Here is a 25,141-nt window from a genome sequence, read left to right as displayed (position 1 = left end):
CAGACAGGAAGTACAACCACAGAAGAAGAAGAAGAAGAGAGATGAAGGGCAGATAGAGAGGTAGAGAGAGAGAGGTGGAGAGGAGTTGATGAGATTTTAATGTGAAGGTCAACTTGTTATAACTGAGATCTCTGTGGGGATAGTACTCCCATCATGATGGTGGAGGGGGGGAGGGGGGCGGAGCTGAAGGGGGGGAGTGAAAGTGAGATGCCTGAGAGGTGGTTTTGCTGGTTCGACAACTACAGTACCAGAGTAGAGGGGTCAGCATCTTCTGTGTGTGTGTGCGCACATGTTTGCACTTCAGAGCGTGAGTATGTGTGAAAGTGAGGAAGAGGGAGCGAGCGTGACAGGGAGGCGTGTGGAGGAGACAAAGCGAGAGGCTGTGCATGTTTGTTTCTCAGCAGCTTCACACAAAAACACTTGGCTGTCGCTGTTTCATGATTTTTTCAGTAGAGTTTATTTCGATGCTCGTTTTTTTTTTTCCAGCACATGAAAACAGGAAGTTAGCTCCAGTAACAGATACATAAATGCATAAATCATCTATTGTGTTATCTATTATTGATTTTTATCATCTTTCCTATTGAAGTGTTGTGTGTTGTGACATTTTGACGTTAACTGCTCTGACCTTTTAGAGTTGGCCGCTATTAAAGGGACACACACGTAAAAATAGATGTTGCTCCTCTGGATGGGAAATAGTTAACAAAAGAATCATTAGGAAAACAAATCATAAAGATGCTTTAAAGGAAGTCAAACATATTACTGAGTGAAATGACCAGCTGGTTTGTGAGATAAAGGAGCTGAAATGGATTATTAAACTGGACGTCTGCAGCCACCTGCGCTGCTCAGATAATGTTTAATGACAGCGCTGCTATTTTTTTTTCCATGTATTGAACAGTCTCAGTGAGCCTCGCTTTTAATTACCCCCAATCAATGCTGCGAGGACGTCATTACACAGCAAAAAGCTTTATTGTATACACCAAAAAAAAAAATCAAATTCCTGTGCAAGCTTCTTCTTTCAGCTGGATAAAAACATCATTAGGAGGCATCTTCACTCAGACTGCGGAAACATATTTCAGCGCTCATTAAGGAGCACAATTTCAGCACACTCAAATGTGGACAGGCCTGATTTCACAGCTTGCTCAAGAATTATAGAGAAAATAGTAACACGTGAATTAAAATGATGCAGCTCAATCTGCGGCAGTAATGTGATAATAGAGTAGAGCGGAGTGGACCTGGGCTGGGGGGCAGCGCTGCTGCCTGCATTAACTGTCACATTAACTGTGCAGGCCGTGTTGTTTCAGGCTCTCAGCTGGTCATCTGGGGTCACTGGTGTGACGTTTTAAACGATAGGTCGGACCAGGCCAGAGGAACGTGACTGAGCTGCTACTCTGATACAAAAAAAAAAAAGGAGGCTACTCACTCAGTTTGCTTGATGCTGAATCACTCTACTGTGTAGAAATTCAATGTTAGACTGGAATAAACCTGCTAGGAAACATTTGCAGTCACTATGTAGATAAGAGAAAGCTGACTTCAGAGGGGTTCAAAGTAAAGGAAAGAGTTGTAAATAACCTGGTTGTATAGGTATACAGGTATATTTTCTTGGGTATTCTACACTATAGAAAACTAGTGTGTCAGAGCAAATCATTCTACAAACATTGCATGCAGAGAGATTCATTTACCAGGTTCAAACTACAGAACTCCTCAAGTCACTCTATTAAGTTAAGGAATGTCTTACAAAAAACTCTAGGATGCAAACCTACAGAATAATACCTGCTGTGTTGAGACATGTTCGGTGACTATCAAGAGAAAATACATACATCAAAGAGAGTGCATGGATAGAAAGGTGTCTTGGCATTGTCATGTAAACAGGATTTGGTTATGAGAGGTGTCTTTAATAGTCAAATTCTTTGTTATAAAACTACTATAAAGGGAGACAACATGGGGGGGTCAGGGTACACTTGGAGCAGGGATGGTTGGAGCCGTTTTCAAACAGCGGTGAGAGGCGACGGGGCAAAGTCTGGGTTCAGGAAGGTGAAGCCCTCAAAGTCTTCCTGGTTCATAGCTGCTAGTATATCCGGGTCGGAGGGAGTGAGCGCCGACGGAGCTGCGGTGAAGAACTTGTCGAAATTTTCCCCCTTTTTCCCGCCCTGAAGAACAAAGAGAGAAGATTAACATGCATATCCACCACACATGAATACAGATTGTATACACACCATCATCTTCCCACAGAGTAAAATAAGAAGAGTCAAACTATAAAAAGACTCCACCTCCGTTTTTCTCTTTCTCACCCACACCCTCGTTCTCTCTCTCAGGAGCTCTCTACCACACCTACTGTAGGAAGAAAGCTGCTCACGTCTCTTTTCCTGCTCCTTTACAGTGTGTGACAGCCGTTCTGCTGGATGATATGAATCTCATTTGGCTAATGGGCCTGGCCTCTAACCCCTGAGCACACTCCGCTCACCTCACCATTGGCCAGCAGGGCTGCAAACTGGTGTGTGGCGGTGCTAATGATGACATACATTTGCATATGGGAGGAGTAGGCAGGGACCCAAGGCCAGCGGGTCCTGTCTATTATGACTGCTGTGTCTCTGTGAAGCAGCAGAGGTGATGAAAGAGAGAATACAGAGGGGAACGAGGGAAAGAGAGGGCCATTTGAACAGAGAACAGAAGAGGGGATGAAAAGGCCAACATAGTGTGGACAGCGGAGAGAGGGAGCGTGCAGGGAAATGAAGGAGAGCGTGGGAGTGCGAGAGAGAGGAGACAGATGGAAGAAAGTGACAGCTTCAACTCCCTAAAAGTGTCCTCGGAGAGACAGAGACGGAGAGAGGGGGAGATGGGGAGCAGAGAGGAGAGTGACAAAAAGAAAGAAGGAGATGGAAAGAAGGAAAACAAGTCAGAATAGTGTGTAGTCCATCTGTTCCACTGACAGTTCTGGGTTTGAAGGGTGTCTGCAGCTCCAGTCTCTCCAGACGGTCCCAGTCAATCCAGCGGAAGAATGGATGTTCCCTGATCTCTCTCTCTGCGTCTTCTCCTCCACCCAGACGCTTGGCCGGGTGCTTCGTCAGGAGCTTGGAACAAAATGAGAGAAAAAGTGGGAAAAGAAAAGGAAAATATTCTGTTAGGCACCGGTGAAACATTTCTGCTTATGATCTGTTTATTTTAACGTTAAAGTCAAGTAATTTCAGTCAGTAGAATTAGTTATGTGTGCACTTAAAAGGAATAGCTTGACAGATTTGGAAGAACACTTAAAGGCTTTGTTGCTCAGAGTTAGATAAAAGAAGTTTGTATGATAAATAACCAGCAGCCTGTTAGCTTAGCTGAGCATAAAGACTGGAAACATAGCGAGCCTGGCTCTATCTGAAGATAAAAAACTAGGCCTATCAGCCAATCTAAACTACTATTTGTTGTTTTTTAATGATGTTAATTGTCAGGAGTATTTCTCAGTTAAGACTTGTGCCCCTTTCCCACTACAATTAGCGCGTTGATGCAGGTTTTTCAGACCTGTGAAGACCAGCTAATAACTGCTGATTGTCTCTTTTCCCATTGCCAGTGAAGTAAACTCCTTTTAATCTCTTTTCTGCTGCGTCACCGTCTGACGTCACAAACGCGCCAGGAACAGGGTTAGTAAACAATAGTACGCACAAAGCGTGTCGACACAGGTTTTGTGTTCCCATCAGTGCCGAGGCGATGATTACCCGGGTGTGCTGCGGAGTCATTTGACCCGGGCCTGAATGCCGATTGTAGCCGAGCCCATTAAGCAAAAAAGCCGGGTGTTAGCTGGTTTTTTTGACCAGTGGGAAAGCGGCTTTAGAGAAGTCAGGAAGTAGTCTGGCACCTAACTGAGAGATAAAGTGTCAAGTAGTGAGCCTCTGACGTGTTGGGAGAATGATTCTTCCTTAACACAGGGCCAGGCTCGCTGTTTCTCCTTTCTTCCAGTCTTTATGCTGAGCTTAGCTTATAGCCGTTAGATTTAACATCAGATCCATTGGTCAGATATGAGAGTGGTATCACTCTTCTGATCCAACTCTGGGCAGGGAGCTAAAGAGACACATTTCTTAAATTGTTGAAATGTTCCTTTAAGTAGTTAACAGTTTGCTTGGTCAGACTTTGCCCTCTTTTTAAATATAATTAAAGTATATTTTACAAATTGAATACATATTAATTTCACTTATCTTAATTGTCTGCGTGCTGGAGTTACACGGTTTAGAGGAAAAACGAGTGGTGACTTACTCCCTTGCAGATAGCGACGGCTTCACGAGAGAGGCTCTTGGGGTACGAGACGCTCTGCTCCATGATGGACTGGAACAGCTCCTCCTCGTCAATGCCATCAAACGGTGGCTGGAAGGGAAAAGACAGAGAGAGACGGAGAAAAGAGGAACCGTGAAGACCTGAGAGCAAATTGGAAGCAAATATATTGAAATTAAATTCTTTCTGAAGTCTTTTGAAGTGATTACAAAGGACGAGTACTGGAGGCTTACGCTGTAGGTCTATTGTTAGGAGGAGTGTTACCTGTCCTGCCAGCATCTCATACAGCAGCACTCCATAGGACCACCAGTCGACTGCTTTATCATAGGGCTGATACGCCACAATCTGAAAAAGAGGGAGAGAAAAGGTGAGGAGATACGGGGGGGGGGGGGAGAATGGCAGTGTGGAGATAAGGAAGTAAATGTAGACGAGTTTTAGCAACCGGCTGCTCGGATGATGTGCAGCTCGCAGAGACAGCAGAGAGAGAGGGAAAGGGACAGTCAGGCATTAGGGAGGGTTAATGTTCAAATGAGCTCATAATTATCAGCACATGACTTTGGATTTGTTTGGGTTTGTTTGTTTCCCCGGCGTGTGTGTGTGTGTGTGTGTGTGTGTGAGCAAGGGGGGTTAGGGGGGGGGAGCACGAGGGAACAATTCCCAGCCCCTGGGGAAATATATTGTATCTCTTCCAAAATGGCAGATGCAGGAGAATCAATGGGTGTTTACATAAGAGAGTCAATACCCAGGGGTGCCATAGCAAGGTTTACACATTCAAAGACGTGCACAACACCACGCCACATCCTCTGTTTCCCTCTCTCTGCTGGCTCTGTTCAACACAAGTCCAAAAAAAGCTGAATGTCTCCTTTTCTCTTTGTTTGTGGCTTTAACACAGAAACACAAACATAGCTATTCCAAAGATTTGTAATTTAAACATTATACAGCATACAGTGTTATATTTTGCACCGCCGCTGTTTTCAAGCTGAATTTGCAGCATCATCGATTAAACCCTTTTGAAATTCCTGAGTTAGTTTTCATTGGTTCGTGCTCCTCTCCGAGGAGTTGTTCACCTTAAGTTACACAAAACTGCCAATACAAGGTCTCTGAAGGACAATGGAGATTACTATGCAACGTTCTGATAGCAAGAGCACACACACTGCTGCTAATAGAATCATGGGAAGTTAATTATTCAAAAATGCTGACAAGGTCAAAGAGGACCGAGGAGCCGCAGCGAAGCAACGCGGCGTCTCACAGCGATGCAGAGCAGGTCAAGCAAATGAAACGGGGAAGACAGGGGTGAAACGAGAGGAAATGAGGGATCTGAGGAACAAATGAGGGAAGTTCAGGAGTTAGTCTGGACCATGAAGGCAGAGCAGAGGGGTCGGGGTACCTCAGGGGCGATGTAGTCCGGGGTGCCGCAGAAGGTGCGTGTGGTGTCACCCTCTAACATGCCCTCCCTGCACATCCCGAAGTCGGCTATCTTTATGTGGCCATCGCTGTCAAGCAGCACATTATCCAGCTTCAGATCCCTGAGGAGGAAGCAGACACATCACAGAGGTATGAATCATTCTGATAGATAACATCTTTATAACAGTCATTAGCTCCAGAAGACATGATAAATCTGTGTCACGTCTGCATGCTGCACTGTGACAGAGCCAAACCAGGCCGTGGCAGACGAGCGGCCCACTTCTCTACCTGTAGATGATGCCTTTGCTGTGGAGGAAGAAGAGGCCGACCGCTATCTCTGCTCCATAAAACCTGGAGGGAGAGAGACGGAGAGGAAGAGGAGAGAGAGAGAGAGAGACAGATGGGGGGCTCACAACTGGTTGCTTTATCTTTCAGAAAATTGGCTAAGGTTTTCAGCGAGCAGGGAGGGAACGGAGCTGAAGAGGGTGATGAAAGGGAGAGTAACCAAATAGATGAAAGGCAGAGTGATGAAGAAAGAGATGTGGAAATGAGCAACAGGGTAAGAATTAGTTTTAGATGATTGATCAAAGATTATTGATCAGATGAACAGCCAGGGGGAGGGAAAGTGTGGATGAAACGATGAGATTAGTGGGAGGAGAAGTCGGGGGGGGAAGAGAGGAGGGCTGGTACTTGAGTTGATGACTTTTTATGCGTCACTGTGTATAATGAACAAAGCAAAGAGATGAGTGTGTGTGCGAAGAGAACACAAGAAAGGCAGGAAATGAGACGCCGCAGATGAGGAGTGTGATTAAAGGAGAAAGAAAGGGGCTTTTGACTACATACGCTGCGTGAGGCTCTTTGAACTTGCCGACTATCTGAATGTGAAACATCAGGTCTCCTCCGTTGACATATTCCATCACATAATACAGACGGTCCTGCAGAAACACACGCACATACACGCTCTCCATACATAATCACCTCTGTGTCCGTATTAAAAAAGCAATCTGTTAAAACCTCTCCTCCAGGACCGAGGGCCTTGTTAAAGAGAGCGAGCTAATTATTTAATTTTATTAATGAAAATTCAACTCCTGGGAGGACTACGCAGCCAAAATGTCAGGCAGGTTTATGGACATTTTAATGGAAGTTATCTCTCTCTTACCCTCTACACACACACACACACACACACACACACAGACCTACACACACCTCGGTCTGGAAGGCGCAGTAGAGCGATGTGAGGAAGTGAGGGCGAGCGGAAAGCGCCAGAACCCTCCTCTCCACCAGGGCGCTCTCCGTGTCCTCGTCCTGGAAGAGAACGTCTTTCTTCAACACTTTGACGGCGAACAGACGCTCGCTGCCTCGCTCCTCCGCCAGCAGCACCTGTGCAGACACGGGGAGAGGAGAGGGAGTCACTGTAACAACAAAAATAAGCAAGAGTTTTAGAGGAGCTTCTGCATGTAATTAAGCTGCTATAAATAAACACACTGTTTATTTATAGACAACACACACCGACTGTTTGGCGTGCGGAGAAGAAGATGACGATGAACTGCTAAAAAACTTTTTTTAAAGTGACAAACAGGGACACTTCTTTATCCATTGCTTTGACAGAAAGTGCATTTAAAACCACTCCAGCTTCTTTTCTAACTCGAGATATAATTATGCATGTGCTGTACTGTAACTCTGCCAGTACAGAACATTTTTTAGGTCATTGTGTTATGAGTGACAAGGTGCTCTAGTTAGGGAACATTAGTTCTGCTGTTTTAATAAAAGTGCTTTTGAGGCACATTTGCAACACTTAGGGATTAAGTGTCCCCAAATTTAAGCCCTCTTGGCCCTACCCCTGGTTCTGGAGCGCCCTTGACTTGGCAGTGGCCCTTTAGACTTCATACATGTGACATGGAACAAACTGCACCGTCACTCCCACATCAGTGCTTACACAAAGTTATCCTGACATATTCATATATCTTTGCATTAATATTAAACAAATATATTCCAGTACATTTATGTGTAGATTGCTAAGACAGCTGCAGAGGGACGGGAAATACTGGAAGGAGAGCGTAGGGGAGGAGGTGCAGCAAAGGACTTGGGTTTCCTATGACGTGCGTGCAGTAGTAGTGTAGTTTATTCACACTGCAATTATTCATGATTTGGGTAATCCCAGTAACATTTGCATTCTTGAAACTTGATGAGCCCTACAGTAGTTGCATTTATTATGCACTTTTTTCTGTTGGAAAAAAAGGCTGCTAATTGAATGAACTGCAGAGGGAGTATTTCCCTCTGATGCACTGCTACCTGCTGGTCATTTAGCTCTACTATCATACTGTCGGGTTTTGTGATGTTGACATGCTGTGATGTTTTGATCCGTCTCAGGTCCAAACTGCACCATTCATCATTAAATAACTGGTTAAAGTTGTTAAAACATTTTGGGTTGTGATTTGTCATGTAGGAGGCGGTGGTGGGTCCTGAGGCGAGACCAGTTGAGAACCACTGATCTAGACTTGGAGCGCCTGCTCAGCGTCCTGTCCCCATCAATCTTAAAACGCTACATGATCATTTGCGATGATATGGGTGTCTTCTTACGCTGCCTCTAATCACAAAGCATTATGGGAGTTTTCTTCTGACACCTCATTTGGACTGTGAGATGACCACTACACCTCTATTTGCAAAGAAATAGGACGCCCTACCCTCCGCATGAGCTCTCAGAACGGAGGGGTAGGGCTAAGTGGGAATACTGAGATCCCACATTAAGACTTGTATTACCGTAAAGTGCGGTGTATAAGACACGTTTTTTTTTTCAACTAAAAAGTGGGCTGCGTCCTATATACCAGTACTTCCAACATACCAGTATAAAATGCAGAGAGAGGTATTTTATTGTCAGATGGCTACTGCTACTGTAGCTGCAGCACCGATAGCTAGCAGGACTGCAAACTCGACATGGTGCAAACAGATGGTAGGCTGTAATTTGTGTGTGTTTTTAATGTGTTTTAAATGCAAATAAATGAAAATAGTGTTGAAATAACTTATACACGTTTTTATTTATAGCGATAGAAAACCTTTTTCCCTCTAGGATACCCCCAAAACAGACTGCGTCCTATATTCTAGTGGGACTTATATTCCAGACTTTACGGTAAGTGCTCAGTTTGAAAAAATACATACGAAAAAAACAGTTAAATAGTTCAGTAAAAGAGTCCTGTGCACATTTGACCAAACTTGGTGCAATAACTCAAACAAAGTTTAGCCGCTTGGTGCCTGAAGGTTCCAACAAACGTCATGAATGGACGAGTGAATTGTTTTTATCAAACATTAAAACACATTCAGTGGTTATTTTAACACGCCTTTGAAACTGGCTGTGTAATGACACTGTGATTTTCCACAATGATAGCCATACGACCCAGGTTGTACAGTGGGAAGATACGGCAAGGAGCACAAAGAGCACAGAAAAGTGCTGATAACGCCGCTGCTTAAAATTGCCCGTCCAAACTGCAGCGCTGTGCTGTAATGGTCACTCGCTTGCTGGGGGGATCTCATTTTACTTTCAAATGGTGATGAATAGAACAGAACGTTACACAGTTTCATTTTTCAGAAATCAATGTGACTACACAAAGGTGCAGGAGGCTGTGTGCGTGTGCGTGCGCCGTGTGTATTGATGAACTGCCAGTCACTGTGAGAAATCCTGCCGTCCTCTGCGTCTCCTGCTCTTCCTCGTGGTCTCAAAGTAGCTCACATAAAAGTGGGACCCATCACCCTCCAGAATATTACAAATCTCACGAACACAGTCACATGTACTGTCTCTTCTTTTCCGCTCATGTTATCCCATTTCCTTTTGGTCATTTTGTCACTTTCTGCAGCACAGTAATCCTCTCCCTCTCTATCTCTCTCTCTCTCTCTCTCTCTCTCAATCTCTGACTGTCTCTTTCTCACTTCCCTTCAGTCAGCAGCCCCGGGGTCTGTCTCTCCTTTCTTGGGTCCTTTTTTTCCCTCATCTTACGTAAGTCGAGTCTATTTCTCCTGTCCTCTGTAGACTCCTCTGACAGTTATGAAACAGCACAGGGGGATTTCAGAGGAGGAAGAAGGACTCAATACTCCATTCTCTTCATTATGCCTCATCTGCTGGGGAATTAAAGAGAAAATGGAGACCAGAGGCTTGCTTGAAATGAACACCTCGCAGGAGGACTGTCTGCGCCTGCCTGTGTGGCATGTAGGAAGCCGGGCCGAGCTCACGACTGCTGACAGCGCTGAAGACGCTAAGGGTTAAATGAATCATTTGTAGGAGAGACAATGAGCATGTTAGTAAGAAAGAGGATTCTTTCCCCTGCCTTGCTCTGCCCAGGAGCTGCTGAAAGAAATGCCACATGAAGGTCAAGTCCATCAATAGAGGAGATCATTTAAAGCCAGGAATAATCTCTGTTGTTTCAGCATGAATGGCCTCTTTGATTTCACAGATGTTGGATGAGAGGTGCCGATTGTGTGTAGAATAGATGACATTTGGTCCGCTGTGTTTACCTTGCCAAAGCTGCCTTTGCCGAGCACCATGAGGAAGTTGAAGTCGTGGATGCCCACTTTTACTTTGGCGGGGCCCGGGGCGTGGACAGCTGGACAGGTTGGCACGGGGGTCGGGGACAGGGCCACGGGGAACCCTTCAGGGAGCGGGACGGGTATCACCTGAGGCAGAGGGATTGTGCCGTCCGGTTGAGGCTCCTGGAGATGCAAGGTGGGGGAGATGAATGGTTGGATGCGCCTCAGTACACACACACAAGACCTGAACACCTCACGTGCAAACTTCCTACCCCTGGTTTATGATTAAAGTCAGGCAGAACAATCCTGCACCCTGGTGGAGACAGAGGGTAACAGGGACAGGAGGGGACTCTATATAATTTATTATCTAATTATTTAGCTTCAGCACCAGGCATTCATCTTCGGGTTTTTTCCCCTCACACAGAATTGTAAGTTAAACATCCTCTCTGACCCGCTGTGAGCAGTGGCAGCTGTTGTTTATTAGATGTAGATGGAATTATAAGCTGATAAAGGTCGTGCCAAGACCTTAGAATAAATGGTCAGTCTCAAGGTAGAATAAAGGGCTGCTCCACTTGAGTGAATAGAGATATAAATATTCCCACTGATGCTTTTTTGTCACCCTGAGGACCGACTGAAGGCTGTTTGTGGAGCCTGCTTTCCTACCTGCAGGTCTGGGTCTGGCACAGGGATGTTGTAGTACTCTCCCTCATCCTGAGCCAGCAGTTTGAACCAGCCGCTGATGGGACGCCGGAAGATCTCGCTCACTCCAAAGGACAGCGCTCCCATGAAGTCGTTCCTAGACGTGCGGTCCCAGTCCCACACCTCCACAGACAGTCGCCTGTCCCACTGGTGGCCGCGCACGGAGCTGGAGAGACAAACACGAAACAGAGCGTTCACTCACTGTGTCAGCAACAAAACGATGCACAAAGACACAGAAGGGCGCACATATTTAGGGGCCATGAACCATAACTTTAACGTCCGTTCTTCATTATTTCGGAGTCCTTTTATGAGTGAGTAATTACAATTTCCAGGACGTTTAATTTTTTGCCTGAAGCTTATTTTGTCCCATACCCGGGTGAACTTTACATTCAAGGACTCACAAGGTGAAACTCTCATTCCAGACGGGATTGAGTGTTGAGCGGATGGTCTTGGTCTTCTGTTTGCTGTGGCTCTTTGGGTCCGGAATCAATTTCAGTTTCACATACGGGTCCGACAGGCCGTTCGGATCCATGGGCATCAGGTTACGAGCCTCCCTCACTGGAGAGAAGGTAGAATAACAGAAAGTACAGAGAGTGAAGTCCTTCACTACCAGAGCAATAAAACAACACTTCCCATAATCCAGCGGGTTCTCCGACCTGTGACGTAGACATCCTCCGACTCTCCTTTGATGGTCAGGTGGATCCTCCCTCTCTTCTCTGTGTGGTCTTGGCCACAGAGGCTGGGAACACTGGTCTCACAGCGTCGATGGACGTTCATGTCGCAACCTTACAGATTCACAAGTATGAACACATGCATAGGAGCCAGCATAGTAATTACAACCCAAGTTTTTACATAGGATATTGTATAAACTCACATTCAGTCCCCAGAGACTTATCCTAACTTTAACCATAACAAACACGTGCTTTTTCCCTGTTCCAAACCTTATTTATCAAATAAACAGTTGGGAAAATACACGTATTCTCTTTCCTGTCTTAATTTAAAGATACAATCTCAGATATTTGGTGTAACACAATGGTGATTGAGCCTATGTCCCACTGATGAAAACCATATGCAGTATTTTGACTGGGTGTCTGTGGCGACATTTGCAGAAGAAATCACAAGTGGCGCCCAATTAGCGACGCGTTTTCCATCACCCAGCAGTGCTACCCAGAGATGGTAGGCGGAGCTAAGCAGCTGCACTTCCTGTCTCTCTATGACTACAAATACAACTTCAAAAATAAGTGAAAATCCAAAGAAAAAGAAACAAATTGGACGCTCAGATGAAGACAAACAGTCTAAAAAGGAAAGCGACCGTCAGAGAGGAAAATCAAGAGTTACAACCGTGGACGCCACACAAGTAGCACTGTCTGGATATCTGGGATGTGTGCTCCCGCAATTACCGTTTATCGCCACAGGTGTCGCCAAAGAGAACGAAACTGAAATCTTTGAGATTATAACTTTAAATAAAAAGATTGCTACAGCTGTCATTTTGTACCTGTTATTATAAGCAACAGACATGTGGTTAGCTTAGCTTAGCTTAAAAGACTGGAAACAAGGAAACAGCTAGCCTGACCCTGCCTAAATGTGAAAATAGTTCAGCAAATTTAAAAGACCCCTAGTTAAGACGTCACATATCTTATAGGTTCAAAATCCCCAACAAGTGGTTACAGTCAGTTATGTAACGGACTGTTTCTTAGCCAGTTACTTCCTGCTGTCTCCGCTGGTTGCCAATCTTCACATCAAACTCACAGCAAGGAAGTTAATTTGATGTATTTTCCACAAACCACTGATGTGATAAAATACTAATTTTATGGAGACTAGCTTCTTTTTCACACTGGGAGGTAAGACCCCAACTGTGAACCGACTCTTATCCCCACAAGATGATAAAAACAAGTCCACACACACTGTTTTATCTCACTATAATATGCAGTGAAACTCACAGGTACATTTCATGCCCTGGTGTATGAGGCCGTACAGCAGCGAGCCGCAGTGGTCGCAGAAGGTGGGACTGGAGTAAGTTTGGACCTTAAATGTGTGTCGACTCTTCAGGTCCTGCAATACAATGGAAACACTTAGAACTAACACACACACACACACACACACACACACACACACAGAGTGACCGTGGATAAACTGTGAACACACACACATAAACACACATGCGGAGTAAGATTTGTGAGGAGATGTTGAGTGGGGTATTCATGGACAAGCCAATTAGATTTCTCCACTGGGAGAGGACATATAAATGAGAGAGCATCTCTGCAAGGCTGTGTGTGTGTGTGTGTGTGTGTGTGTGTGTGTGTTCTGTGCAGAGAGGGATGAATCATTTTTATCTCTCTTCAGAGCATCGAACCCCACACACCACCTTCTCCCAAACTGTTTTCCCGGTCGTCCCTCTGAGCCGCTATTTAAAAACCCTGTCACCCTGTTTCTCATCCTGTGTGTGTGTGTGTGTGTTCCTCTCTCGCTCATCCTTTCTAACTCAAACACACACACACACAGTCCCACAAGCACACATGTTCCCCTTGACCTCATTTCTACGGCAGTTTATTTGGCCAGCAGAGTAAAAATTGTGAGGGGAAGACAAATCTCTCTGAAATCCTCAAAACACCACGGAGAGGAAGACTGAGACAGTCTGCTGCTCTCTCCCCTCCTTGTAATTCTCCCGTCTTATCAGTCCCCCTTCATCCCCTCCACCTGTACTTCCCCCACCCGCTATCTCCAGCTCCCTGCATCTCCGAGTCCTTGTAGCATGACATGACATGAGTGCAGACGTCACACGCGGGACAAGGCTGTGCTATGCAAGGATGTATGGACTGACAGATGAGTCACACACACGAGCCGCTGGCAGCTGGCGGAGGGCTTCATATGACGATGACGACGGTATAAATCATGACTAAAACGGAATGCATAATGTAACACGTATGAAAAAGTGGAAGTGCTATAAAAGCTGACACGTCTGCTCACATCTGGATTTGGGCCCGCCACGGAGCCAGGACAAGTGAAGGTCACAAACTCGTGACATCTTTTGTGGACCACAAAACTGCAAACTAGAGGGGGGAAAAAAGAGAACAAAAATATCAACATAAATTAATCGGTCACAGAAAATCACCCGAAGAAGATTAAACTCTGCAGAAAAATACAATAAGCGGGTTTATCTTTACCTTGACATTGGAATCCCTGCTTGCCAATGCCCCTGAGTGAAAAAAGCACATGGATTAAGACACAAATACAATCTTCTCTACTTCTCTTTAAGGTGAAATATTTTGCTTGTGAGACTGTTTCCCCGCCAAGAGTACAGATAATGCTGCCAAGACAGATACAGAGCTGCTGCATTATTCCTTTTCCTGTATTAAAACCAAGACTTTCAGGCACAAGTCGAGAATAAACTCTGTCTAATCAAAAAACAAACACCGCTACCTGTGTAGACTTGATAAACAAAGTCATTATGTGCGGATTTGAGTATCTTTCTCTATGAGCCACACTGCTGACCAGGTCAAGTGGAGCAGTTTCAATTATTGTCTCTCTCACACACACAGGCATAAACACAATTCTCCTGTTTCCAGAACTGCGGTGTTGGCTCGTTTCCAGTATCTCCTTAGAGCTTTAATTGAATAATTAAAGCCATTGATTGAGTAAAGAGTCCACTCAGCGGCCTGCCTGCTGTGAATCAAGTTTTGATTAGGAGGTTTAGAAAGAGAAGATGAACGAGACGCCGCCGAGAGCTCCTCCACAATCATACTGGAGAGGCCCAGGGGTTCATAGGAAACTGACCATAATCACTGATCTAAAATCAGTTCACCATCTGGCTGAGGAATAATTAAAGGCGAGGTTGCGCGGGGTAATCTGATCCTTGATCAGCATTCAAACGAAGTCACTCTAGGCAGCATGAGGTGTGTGTATATTTCTGACCAGCAGAGAGCATGAGAGAGCCAGAGATGGGTTCGGAGAGGATCGGCGGTGTTGCTTTCTGGCCAGATATCACAGGGAATTCACTGCTTTTTCAATTTAATGATGCATTCAAACACCTCTCCAGCACAAGCCATTAAATAAATAGGTGCCATAAAAAAACATCAGAAAAACTCTATTATACTGAAATGAATCCCCAAAACCTTCTGTGCTATTTATATTTATTACAAATTACAAAGCTAGAAAATAAAACATATTCTGAAAAAACACAGTGACAGTAGGGAAAGCACACGCGTAAATGATGGCTGAGTCCCATTTAGCTGCTTCAGTAGTAGGGTCTTGATATTGTGAAAGCTGACTCACTTTCACACTGTCATTACTGGGAGTCTTGTATGAAACTGAGCCATGAATAATGTGGTTAGTAACACCTGTGTGTTCCTACTACGACAGGTCAAGATGTCTGCTGTGTTTTCAAATCAGTTTCAAGTGTACCGCTGTTTTTTTTGGGTTAGATCTACTTTTCTAAACGTATGACCCTTGAGGCCTCTGGAAATTTGGATTAAACTAGCAAAAATGCTCATATAATGTCAACTTTGAGAGTCTCCTTAATCACTAAAAAAACCTCAATCATAATGGACGTTAAAAAAAACTGTAGTGAAAAACACATTTTGCCAATTAGACCATTTCCCAAGACTGTGTTGGCGTAGCAGATCATGTTTTCACTGACATCTCTCTGACTCCGCCCACATCCATGCCGCATGTGACAATCAGTGTTGGGCAGCCTTTAACTGCATGTTTGTGTTGTCTGAGTCAGAACCAGAGGACGGAGCAGAAGCTCTGCCATCTGAAAATTAATCAATTGGTCCCTGAACGAGTGAGTTACAAAATGCTTTGCCATCCACATCATAGTTAGCAGTTAGCATACACAAATGTTAGCTAACTCGCCTCTACTTGATCTCAAAGCTTTAAACGCAATGCTAAATGATAGCTCGATAGCGCTAGCTAGTGCTACATTATTACAGCTAACACCTGGAGTCGAGGCTAGACCCCTCCTGAAGAGATATAAATCATGAACTGCCCAAACTTAATGTTGGCAGCCAAAAAATAAACAACAGCTGCTGTCCACACTTAACACCTTCAGCCATCATACTTTGCCCAAGGAGGACGCTAGCGCAAATAGCTGCCATTTTACTTTTTCCTGTGATAGGGCAGACATTAAATGTGTAGTTTTCATGATGTATACCTTAGTTTTCGATGCCCACTATTAGGTGCATAAACCCTAAATGACATAGAATGGATCCCTAAAATGGATTTGGGTTAGCAGGTTTCTTCCACAGATAAGATTTCACGGTGACATTTATGTAAATGTATTTCTCCTCAGACAATTCACTCAATCGATAACCGAAGAAGACACAAAAGGAACAACCAATTCCCTTTTAGTGCCTGTCTTAAACTAGATATTTACATTTCAACTATCTTTCCTTAGTCCTTAATTACTCCACCAATCCCCACAGGGGCTTCGACACCCAGGTTGAAATCCTGCGTGAAGGAAGAGAGTTTTTACCCTGAGCTAAGTGCTGCCACCGCGGCCAAGACAGCAGCCAGTTGGAGAAATGTCCTGAAAGCTACCCAGAGGCTGCTGGCAAACGCGCCGCCCTGCATCCGACATACACCCCGACCATATGTCCAAACACACGCAAGCACACACTCACACAAAGACTCACACATACACACACTGCAACGGCTTCACTGGAGGAAAGAAGCTCACTGCTTTATAGAGGACACAGTTCTAACATAGAGGCCCATGTGCTTTCACATCACAGGTATATGTTGTAAAAATGTACAGTATTAAGGCACTGTTGCTTTCATGGCTATTTCTAGTTTGCAGATTGGAATAAGCAAAAACATAACTTATATCTCCAGTTTAACGGGACGATGCGTTTTTCCAAGTTTCTTGCTTTCCATTTCTGTCAGGATTTATCCCACAATTACCAAATTGTTTATGTATCTTTGGAATTTGGAGAATTTTCCAAACCAATAATGAGCAACAACACTAAATCCTTATGTTTCATATGAATCATTCTGAAAACATGTGTTTTTACTGGACAGATTTGACTGTAAACCTACTGTAGGTCCACTTCCCCCTTGGAGTAACTGTAACAATTATAAACATACAGTATTTACACATTAGAAATTCAAGTCTTTAAAACAGATGGCATTTTAAATTGAGTTCTGGTGATGAGTTCTTTGGTGCTGCTGATTTTACAGTTCCACTATGTCTTTTAAGGATGCCAAGATGGCATGACCCAATGGAAGTTGAAACTGAGCTGCATTATGGGACATGATCCAGCATTTTTGGAGCTTACCCCACACTACTAATTAAAAGTCAGGACATAGTTAATTTTGAACGGTCTTGTTCTGATCCTTCCAACTCTATGGAAGTAAGTTCCTCATAAATAGAGTACCCCTTTAAGATCTGAAAAATGCCTCCTACACTTCTGCGTCTGTGTTTGAGCTTACTTTTTTAAGAAAAGGAAAAAAGTGTGTAAACTGCAAACGTTTATCTCCGTGTGTGTCTGCGTATGTGTGAGCACAAAAAGTTCCTAAATTAATTCCTGTATAGTGTGGGCTGCATGTGGAGGTGAGGTTATGTGATGGGGTCAGCGTGGTGGCTACAGAGTGTAGGCTGTTTCTCCAGCAGGAAGCTGGAGCTGGTGGAAGAAAGAAAACGTGCAAAGAAGTCAGAGTCAGATGGAGTAGTGGGATGCCTGAGGAGGCGGCTTATGAACTAGCAGGTTGGTTTCTGTGTGAATGTGCAGCAGTGTGTGTGTGTGTGTGTGTGTATGTGTTACCAGATAAAGTCGGTGCAGTGGCTACAGAAGGTGGGCTGTTTGAAGAAGCGGGCTGTGAACTGATGGTCTTTCACTTCCACAATCCTCTTGTGTTTGAGCGCTCCCTTCCTCTGGAACACGGGCACCCTGGGTGGAGGGGAGAGCGGCGAGGGCAAAGGGGAGACACCAGGGGAGGTCGCCGATGTAGGGGAGGCCAGTGTCAACGGTGTGAGGGAGGGGGGAGGGGAGACCGGGGTAGACATGATGCCTGGAGGATACAGTAGAGAGGGAGGGAGTGGATGATGAGTGTCAACAAGGAGGGTGTAGGGTTGTACAGGAGAGAGACCTTGAGCGTAGGAAAGGGAGGAGCTGAGGAAGCAAGGACAGAGAGGAGGAGGAGGAAGGATGGAGAGTGTAATGGGTCATGGTTGAGACAGGAGTTGTATTAATGCCACATGGGATGTAGGGCGGGGAGCGGTGGAGGAGTGACGTGATGGAGAGAAAGATCGAGAAAGGGAGACAATGGACCGGAAGTGCAGAAGAAGATGGAGGGAGCTCGGCGACAGGTGTGAGGGTGATGGAGAAAAGAGAGGTGTAATGAGGGAGACATGGAGGTTAATTCACATACGGAGACAGAACCCTCCTAAGAGACTCTGAGACGCTAAACGATTAGTGCAACTCGCTGTGTCCCACATACTGCCTGACCATCCTACACCCCCCTTATATCTCCCTTGCAGCTATGAATACCACCCCCCCGCCCCCCTAGTCAACTCCTGTTGCCATGTCAACAACACCCCCACCACCTGCTCCAATATTAGAGCGTGTATCCTCTCCTGACTTCCTCCCTGCCCTTATTAGCAATTAGTCCCATTTCTGAAGTAAAGTTCGGACCAGATTAAAAAGCACCGTGTAATCTATGGAGAATCAGCCTGCTGCAAAAAAAAGTGCAAAACTGCAAATATTAGCTGGAGAGATTTTGGTGCGAGAGCTGCTAAATGATAAATAAAACACCAACAGAGATTGAATGAATAAATAAGCAACCCCTCAGCCAAAAAACATGTTAACTAAAACGGGATGAAAGGATGCTGTCTCCAGAAGAAGCAGGAGTAAATCAATCAGGAGGTTAAAAGAGGAGAATGGTTGGAAAAATGGCAGTGCTCTGGAATTACTAAAATAATGATCAGAAGAAAAATACGCTCTGAAAATGTTTGCTGACCCATACAGCAGAGATGAAAAAGACACAGTACCTGAATTTGTGGTGATTTTGGAGGAAAGGTGCGACCAAAGGGCAGCTTTCTTCTCTTCCTCTCCCCCTCTCTTCTCTTCGTTTGGCTCACTTCAAAAGAAGGGCTAAAGTGTCACACCTGTAGCTGGTCACCTCAGAAAGAAAGAGACAGAAGAGAAGAAAAGAAAAGGCAGCAGCAGTGCTTTGGCAAGCGAGCAGAAAAAGAATCAGCCAAAGTAAAGAGAAAGAAAAACCCTATTACAACAAAAAAAAAAAAAAAAAGGGAGCAACAAGCGTCTGGCGAGTTTCAAGCTTTCTAGGAACCAAAGATAAAAGAGTGAAGTGGTATATCCGTTAACCCAGAGGCAGGGTGAGGAGGAGGACGAGATAGAGAGGTGGTATTCTCTTTCCAAGATTGGTTCTCTTTTTTACCAAGTAGAGGACGAGGGATGGAGAGAGAGAAGAGAGAAAGAGAGAGAAGAGAGAGAGAGAGAGAGAGAGAGAGGAGAAAGATTGAGGGGACTAGGCAGAGATTCATTTGGAAATCTGGGTTACTTCTCTCAGGAGAGGGTGAGGGAGGTAGAGGAAGAAGGACGGATGAGACAGAAGCTGCCATTTTGCCACCATCACTACAGTATGGACAGACAAGCGCCAACTGTCCCTCACTTCCTCTAGTGCCAGAAGGAGAGAGAAAAAAGGAGAGAAGAGAGTGAGAGAGTCTGCAGTCTGGAAGAAAAGAACAGCGAGCTTCAGAGGAATCCATCAAATGGCTTGTTAAGCAGAGCTAAAACGGGGAATAAACAGTTAGAAGTCTTGGAGTTTGCAGCAGATCCAGATGACTGAAGGATCAACAGGCCTGTAAAATGAACAACTCTGTTAATCTTTTCTGCAACAGTTAACAGTATGTTCGCTGCATTTCCAATTTGTTCTGAGATCAGAGCAAGTGGTGAAATGATAACGCAGCTCCACTGTGCACTGAAACCAGGTCAGCTGAGCCTGATGGGAAGAGTAGTTTCCAAGGGAGAGGGGAATGTTTGTCCATTGATTGCCCACATACTGTCAAGGCCACACACACACACACACACACACACACACACACACACTTCACTGACTTCACAAATACGATCTTAAAGGTATAGTTCAACATTTTATTCACTTTCTTGCGGAGTCAAATGACAAAACTGAACCACTCTCATGTCTAGAGCTGGTTAATGTAGTCCCAGACAGCAGGTGGTTAGCGTAGCCTAGCATAGAAAGACAGTATAATAAGAGAGACAGCTCACTTGGCTCTGTCACAGGGACAGATTAACACGTTACATCCTGTTTGTTGTAAAAACAACAATTTGCTGTTTTTCAGGGGGCTATGTGCCAGACTATTTCTTGGCTGGAACCAGTTGCCAGGCAACAAACAGAGACTTGGACTACTATAACGTGTTAATTAGTGGGCTTAAGGGGAGCTGGTAGACTGGTTTATTTTTTTTACCTTTGAACGGAGCCAGGCTATTTGTTTCCCCATGTTTATAGTCTTTATGCTAAGCTAAGACAACCAGCAGCCACAGCTTTATATTTACTGCAGAGACTTGAGACAGTCTTGTCATTCAAACCTCAGCAAGAAAATGGGTAGGGGTGTTTTTCCAGAAATGCAAAACTCAGTGGTTTGTCCCTGAATGGGAGTTGAGTCCCCATAAAGCAAACAAGCGCATCTCCCCGCAATGTGAGTAATACAGGAACACACACAATTAATCACACGCCACATGTATGCACGTGCTCCACGGACAACCTTGGGTGACGAGAGCAGAAGGCGGGAGCGGGGACGCAGGCAGGCAGGGGACGAAGGGGTGGATTGGAGTGGGACGGAGAGACTGGAGAGGGAGCGAAGGGTTGAAGGTCTAATTAATGGAAATGTAGGTTATTAGTCTCCTGATGAGGACACTGGCAGAGAATTAATTAACAATTATAATTAGCAAGATTGTTAGAGAGCAAAATGGTGTCAGCCAGCAAGATAAGAGTGAGCTTGTGAGCATTAATGTGTGTGTGTTTGAGGCTGTCATTATGTGTGTTTAAAAAAAAACAGCTGTGCGAACATGCCCTATCTGACAATGATATATGTCATTTCAGCATTAGTCATGCAGAAGTAGCAGCTGATTGGAAATGATAGTGCGCCTTCCTTCATACAAACCAGACCTTTCTCTACAGGACTGCCATTTCTGTCTTCATTTTCCAGCCCATAATACCCACACTCTTTATCTGTCTTATCTTGGATGAGTCATGTTCTCGTTCTGTTGTTACAAATAAATGAGGAAGTTGTCGAGAGAGGGAGAGAGAGAGAGGGGAGCACACAAATATGAGCTGCAGACCATGCACTCGTCAGTAATCAGGGCATTGACAAACAAAGCACATAAACGGCTCACAACACTTCCCCTTCATGCGGTGTGATGAGTAAGCACTTGTGGCTTTAAAGGGTCTGTATCAGTGTGCGTTTGCATGCATATCAGAGCATGCTTTCCAGTGTTTGATTCCGGGCCATAAAAGCGACTTGGTGTGCAGCCAGAGAAATGATACATTGAGGCTGTAAACCACGAGGATGTACACACGCGGCGGAATGAAAAACACATAGATTCAGCCGCATGATTAAGAGCAGCGGGACAAAGAAATAAAACAGACAAGAGGGCGAGATACAAGAAAATATATTAATGACAAGTGAAAACAAAAACTGTCAAATGAGGATAAATCAATGAAGACAAACTCAAAAAGCTGTCTCAATGTATCACCATCTTTACAGATATCCCTGTTATCGGAGAGAACTTGAAGCTGTTGCTACCATTTCTGGTCATGAGCACTTTCCATACCCCGGCCCCCCTCCCCGCTTCTCTCTCAGTCTACAGATGGCTATCTTATTATTTCTGACCATGGCTTAATGAAACAGAAAATTCTCCTGCGATGGAATCTTTTTTGGGGGGAGCAATCAGCACTTCACCAATTACACGCATCCATTATCGCCTAACGAGCGCTCACTCGCATCAAGCACCGGCTTCAACCTGGCTGGCTGGCTTGCTTTCTTTCACCTCCAATGAAATTAAGGTAAATTGACTTGCCTAACTGTTGTTTGTGGAATCGGGGGAGAAGTGGTGTCTGAGGTAATCATATCTGCCAGTTAAATGTGTCTCTTTAGAACCGATTGGCTGTGTTTGCTGGTATTGGTTTTCTGTTGGGGTGTGCTTCTATTTGCTTTTTTAATGAAGAGTGGTCCGCAGTGTTTTTGGAAGAGAGTAGCCAACCTCCATGCCAGTCAGATGAGACATTTGGCAGGCGACTAACGGCCATCAGCATGGCCTACAAACTCCAATACTGAAGCAAATAAGCCTGCTTTCCATATTTATTTTACTGCTGACCTGCCTCTCGTTGCAACAACAAATACCGCTTGCATTAAAATAAAAGATATGGACTAATGAGAGACAGCCGTGTAAAACAAAACTGTCACAGAGGTCAAAGATTTTTAGTTTGTAGGTGAGATAGACGTACATAAAGTGGTATAAGGCTGCGTCTTTAAATGGTTTATGGTTTGTTTGCAATTGCTGATATTTTGGTTGCTTAAGCTGCATTTTCCCAGAGCAGTCTGATTCAGTTCAGCTTCAGTCCACTTCATTACACATTAGACATTAGGTTAGTTTAGGCTATTCTATGCATTTCCATTCGGAAGTTGTGGATGGTATCAATAGTAGCACAACGCCATGTCCCAGTTTTTCTTCACCCCTCTGCTAAGGTACCTAGCACACTGGACTAGGACTTGAAGGCAGAGCTAAAATGACTTCCCTTCTTGCATGACAGAGGACTCAATGCCAGCCAGGCATAACTGGACCAATTGGCAACAGGGAACACAGCACTTGGATGGCTTTTTTTCTCAGGTCCGGCTCTAGGAACCCTGAGGGTGAACCCCCTTCATAACCCCAGCTAAAGCTCCGGAGGTGTAAATCTCCAGGCTCCTGTTACTTTAATATCACTCCCTGGCATCTAGCTTTCACAGCATTCCCACTGAGTCCACCACTGCCCCCAGGCTAAAACACCGAGACCTCCCCGAGGCCCAGAGGATCTTTGAAGAATTCTCTTGTTGTGTTTTTGCACAGTAGTCAGCGAGGCCAGTGGCACTTCTTGTTCTTACAACATAATCATCTCATTGGTGAGTTAGTGGTCAAGCTATTCCTCTTATAGCTCCTCCTAGAGGCCTGGAGACTTCAGTTGTGATGATATGCAGTTGTGTTTAGTTACAATTTTAACTGATCTGGGTTGTTGTTTTTACTTTGAATCGTTCTGGAGTACATTTCCTTATTTGCAGCAGCTTTACATTGTTTGGGATTTCTGAAGGGGTGTCGTTGCTAAAGACAAACCATATATCTCCTCATAGAAATGTTTTGTGAAATGTTTTACTGATTGTGCAGCTGAATCAATTTGGACACATCTCTGACATTTTATCAGGTCTGCCAAAAGTTGCTTATTTACACATCCAACCGTAAATGAGCAGCACAACCGTTCATTAAGCGTTGAGTTTTTTAGCTAACCGATGAATTGAAGTCCAATAATCACTTTCCTTTTATCTTTGTTTTTTTCTCCACTAACTCCTGAGGGAAATATCTGCCTCTTTAGCTTCTAAATGCTCCACAATGTTCAGCAACTAATTACTAATTGTGCCGGTCTGTTTTTGGTGCTGAGCAGATAGCATACAGTGTACAGTTAAGTGTCTTTTTCCCACTGAAACAGCTGTCTGCCGCAAATGAAAAACTACGCTATTAGAGCAGTGAGAGTGAAAAAAACAATAAAGTTGCCGGCGGTAAAACCAGAAACAATGAGCTGAGTGACACTAAAATAATGTGCAGAGCTAACAAGGCCTGCAGAGTCAATGATTCCCTGGGTCCATCACAAATAATTACTCATGTGATCCATTTTTAATATTCAAATATTGATTTCTTAAATCTTTATTTCTATTTTAATCATAACAGAATCTGTTGTTTCATTAGCTCTGATCTAGGTAAATAAAATAACTGTTTGGCTGATTCCACTGCAGGTGAAGTTACAGGCCTGGAGTATAATTAGATTGGGACCGTGGCCAAGCCAATAGATCATCTACTAACATGAGCACCACAGGCATGTGTGCCGAAGGTATTACTATTCACAGTATGTGCAAAATACTAACAAGAACTGAAAGCGTCAGCTGTAGGCTGCAAAAGCTTTCATACTGCTGCAGGCAGGAAGGAGAGGTTGTGAACAAAATGTGCTCAAGGGGAAGGATGAAAGCAGGAGGGCAGGAGAATCAGGGTAAGAGGGGCGATCGGATAATGAGGCGAGGGGAGAACAAGGTAAAGTCTGTGGATATCTTAATCTTCATCCCAGTTTTCTAGGATGAATTCCCTTTGGGTAGATGGCATTACACACACACACACACACACACACACACACACACACACACACACATGCACTCGCTCCTACGAGATGAGGCAAACAAGGATGTAGTATGAATAATTATTGTGTCCTAGATGTGGTGGTGATATTGCATTAAACACAACGTGTTTTATGTTAAAGACTGTACGCACACGAAGCTATTTATTCTCATCACTTTACACTCCGGCAGGAGAAGAAATCCCAATAAAAAGATTACATTGTAGCTGCAGTTTCAGTCATTATTTTAATAATAGAAAATGCATTTACTTTTTAAGCAATAGAGTTAGGGTTAAATTAAATCTCCAGCTACTCAAATGTGTTTTCTGATTTTCTCTATATCTGTGAGAAATGGACTCCAGGTTGCAGCACCTAAACACCTCCACTATGACTTCTCACATTTATAGAACACATTGAATAAATTGATTAATGGCAATAACTACATGACTGGTTAACATCTTTTTTAAATGATCAAAAACAGTATTCTTGACATGTTTTCCTTTGCTGGCTGTATGAACTAGTTTTTAGCATAATGCAGTGAAAAAGCAAAAACAAGCTGCTTCAGTAGCATTGCTCAAAACATCCACAAAGAGCCAAACTGCTGCTACTTGGAGCGATAAAAAGCAGGCAAACACGCAAACACACATGCGACGGTAACAAAAGAAAAACGTTTGTGCCCATATTCTCTCTCTCACACACAAAAACACACAAACAGTGAGGTGCAGGCCGTGGGTCAGTTGGTTCATTTGTCCCTGGTCGTGGTCCAGTGTGGCTCATGTGGAAACAGAGGAAGCGAGAGATTGGCTGTTAAGCTCGGGCAACAAAATAAAAAAAAAGCATGAGATGAAAGGATGCTTGGGTGTTTTTTCAACTCCAGAGATCA

General features: G+C 44.3%; 1 protein-coding gene across 1 annotated transcript; it reads right to left on the bottom strand.

Annotated features, from left to right (window-relative positions):
• Positions 1 to 947: 947 nt before the first annotated feature.
• On the bottom strand, positions 948 to 19,917 carry prkcg (protein kinase C, gamma). Its single transcript, XM_069655470.1, has 17 exons — positions 18,851 to 19,917; positions 17,625 to 17,871; positions 14,028 to 14,059; positions 13,831 to 13,913; positions 12,804 to 12,915; positions 11,520 to 11,648; positions 11,265 to 11,421; positions 10,828 to 11,029; positions 10,153 to 10,347; positions 6,856 to 7,029; positions 6,493 to 6,584; positions 5,938 to 6,000; positions 5,633 to 5,771; positions 4,510 to 4,590; positions 4,231 to 4,338; positions 2,928 to 3,068; positions 948 to 2,147 (listed from the first exon to the last, which is right to left on the bottom strand). The coding sequence occupies exons 2-17, from the start codon at positions 17,864 to 17,866 to the stop codon at positions 1,986 to 1,988; spliced, it is 2,112 nt and encodes a 703-aa protein (XP_069511571.1). The 5' UTR covers positions 17,867 to 17,871; positions 18,851 to 19,917; the 3' UTR covers positions 948 to 1,985.
• Positions 19,918 to 25,141: the final 5,224 nt, after the last annotated feature.

The sequence above is a fragment of the Semicossyphus pulcher genome, unplaced genomic scaffold (genome assembly GCF_022749685.1).
Source record: "Semicossyphus pulcher isolate SPU_LCO1_2020_fin unplaced genomic scaffold, fSemPul1.0.p SCAF_9, whole genome shotgun sequence".
Taxonomy (NCBI): Eukaryota; Metazoa; Chordata; class Actinopteri; order Labriformes; family Labridae; genus Semicossyphus; species Semicossyphus pulcher.
The sequence above is the reverse complement of the archived record's forward strand: the minus strand, read 5'-3'. Positions and strand labels throughout refer to the sequence as shown.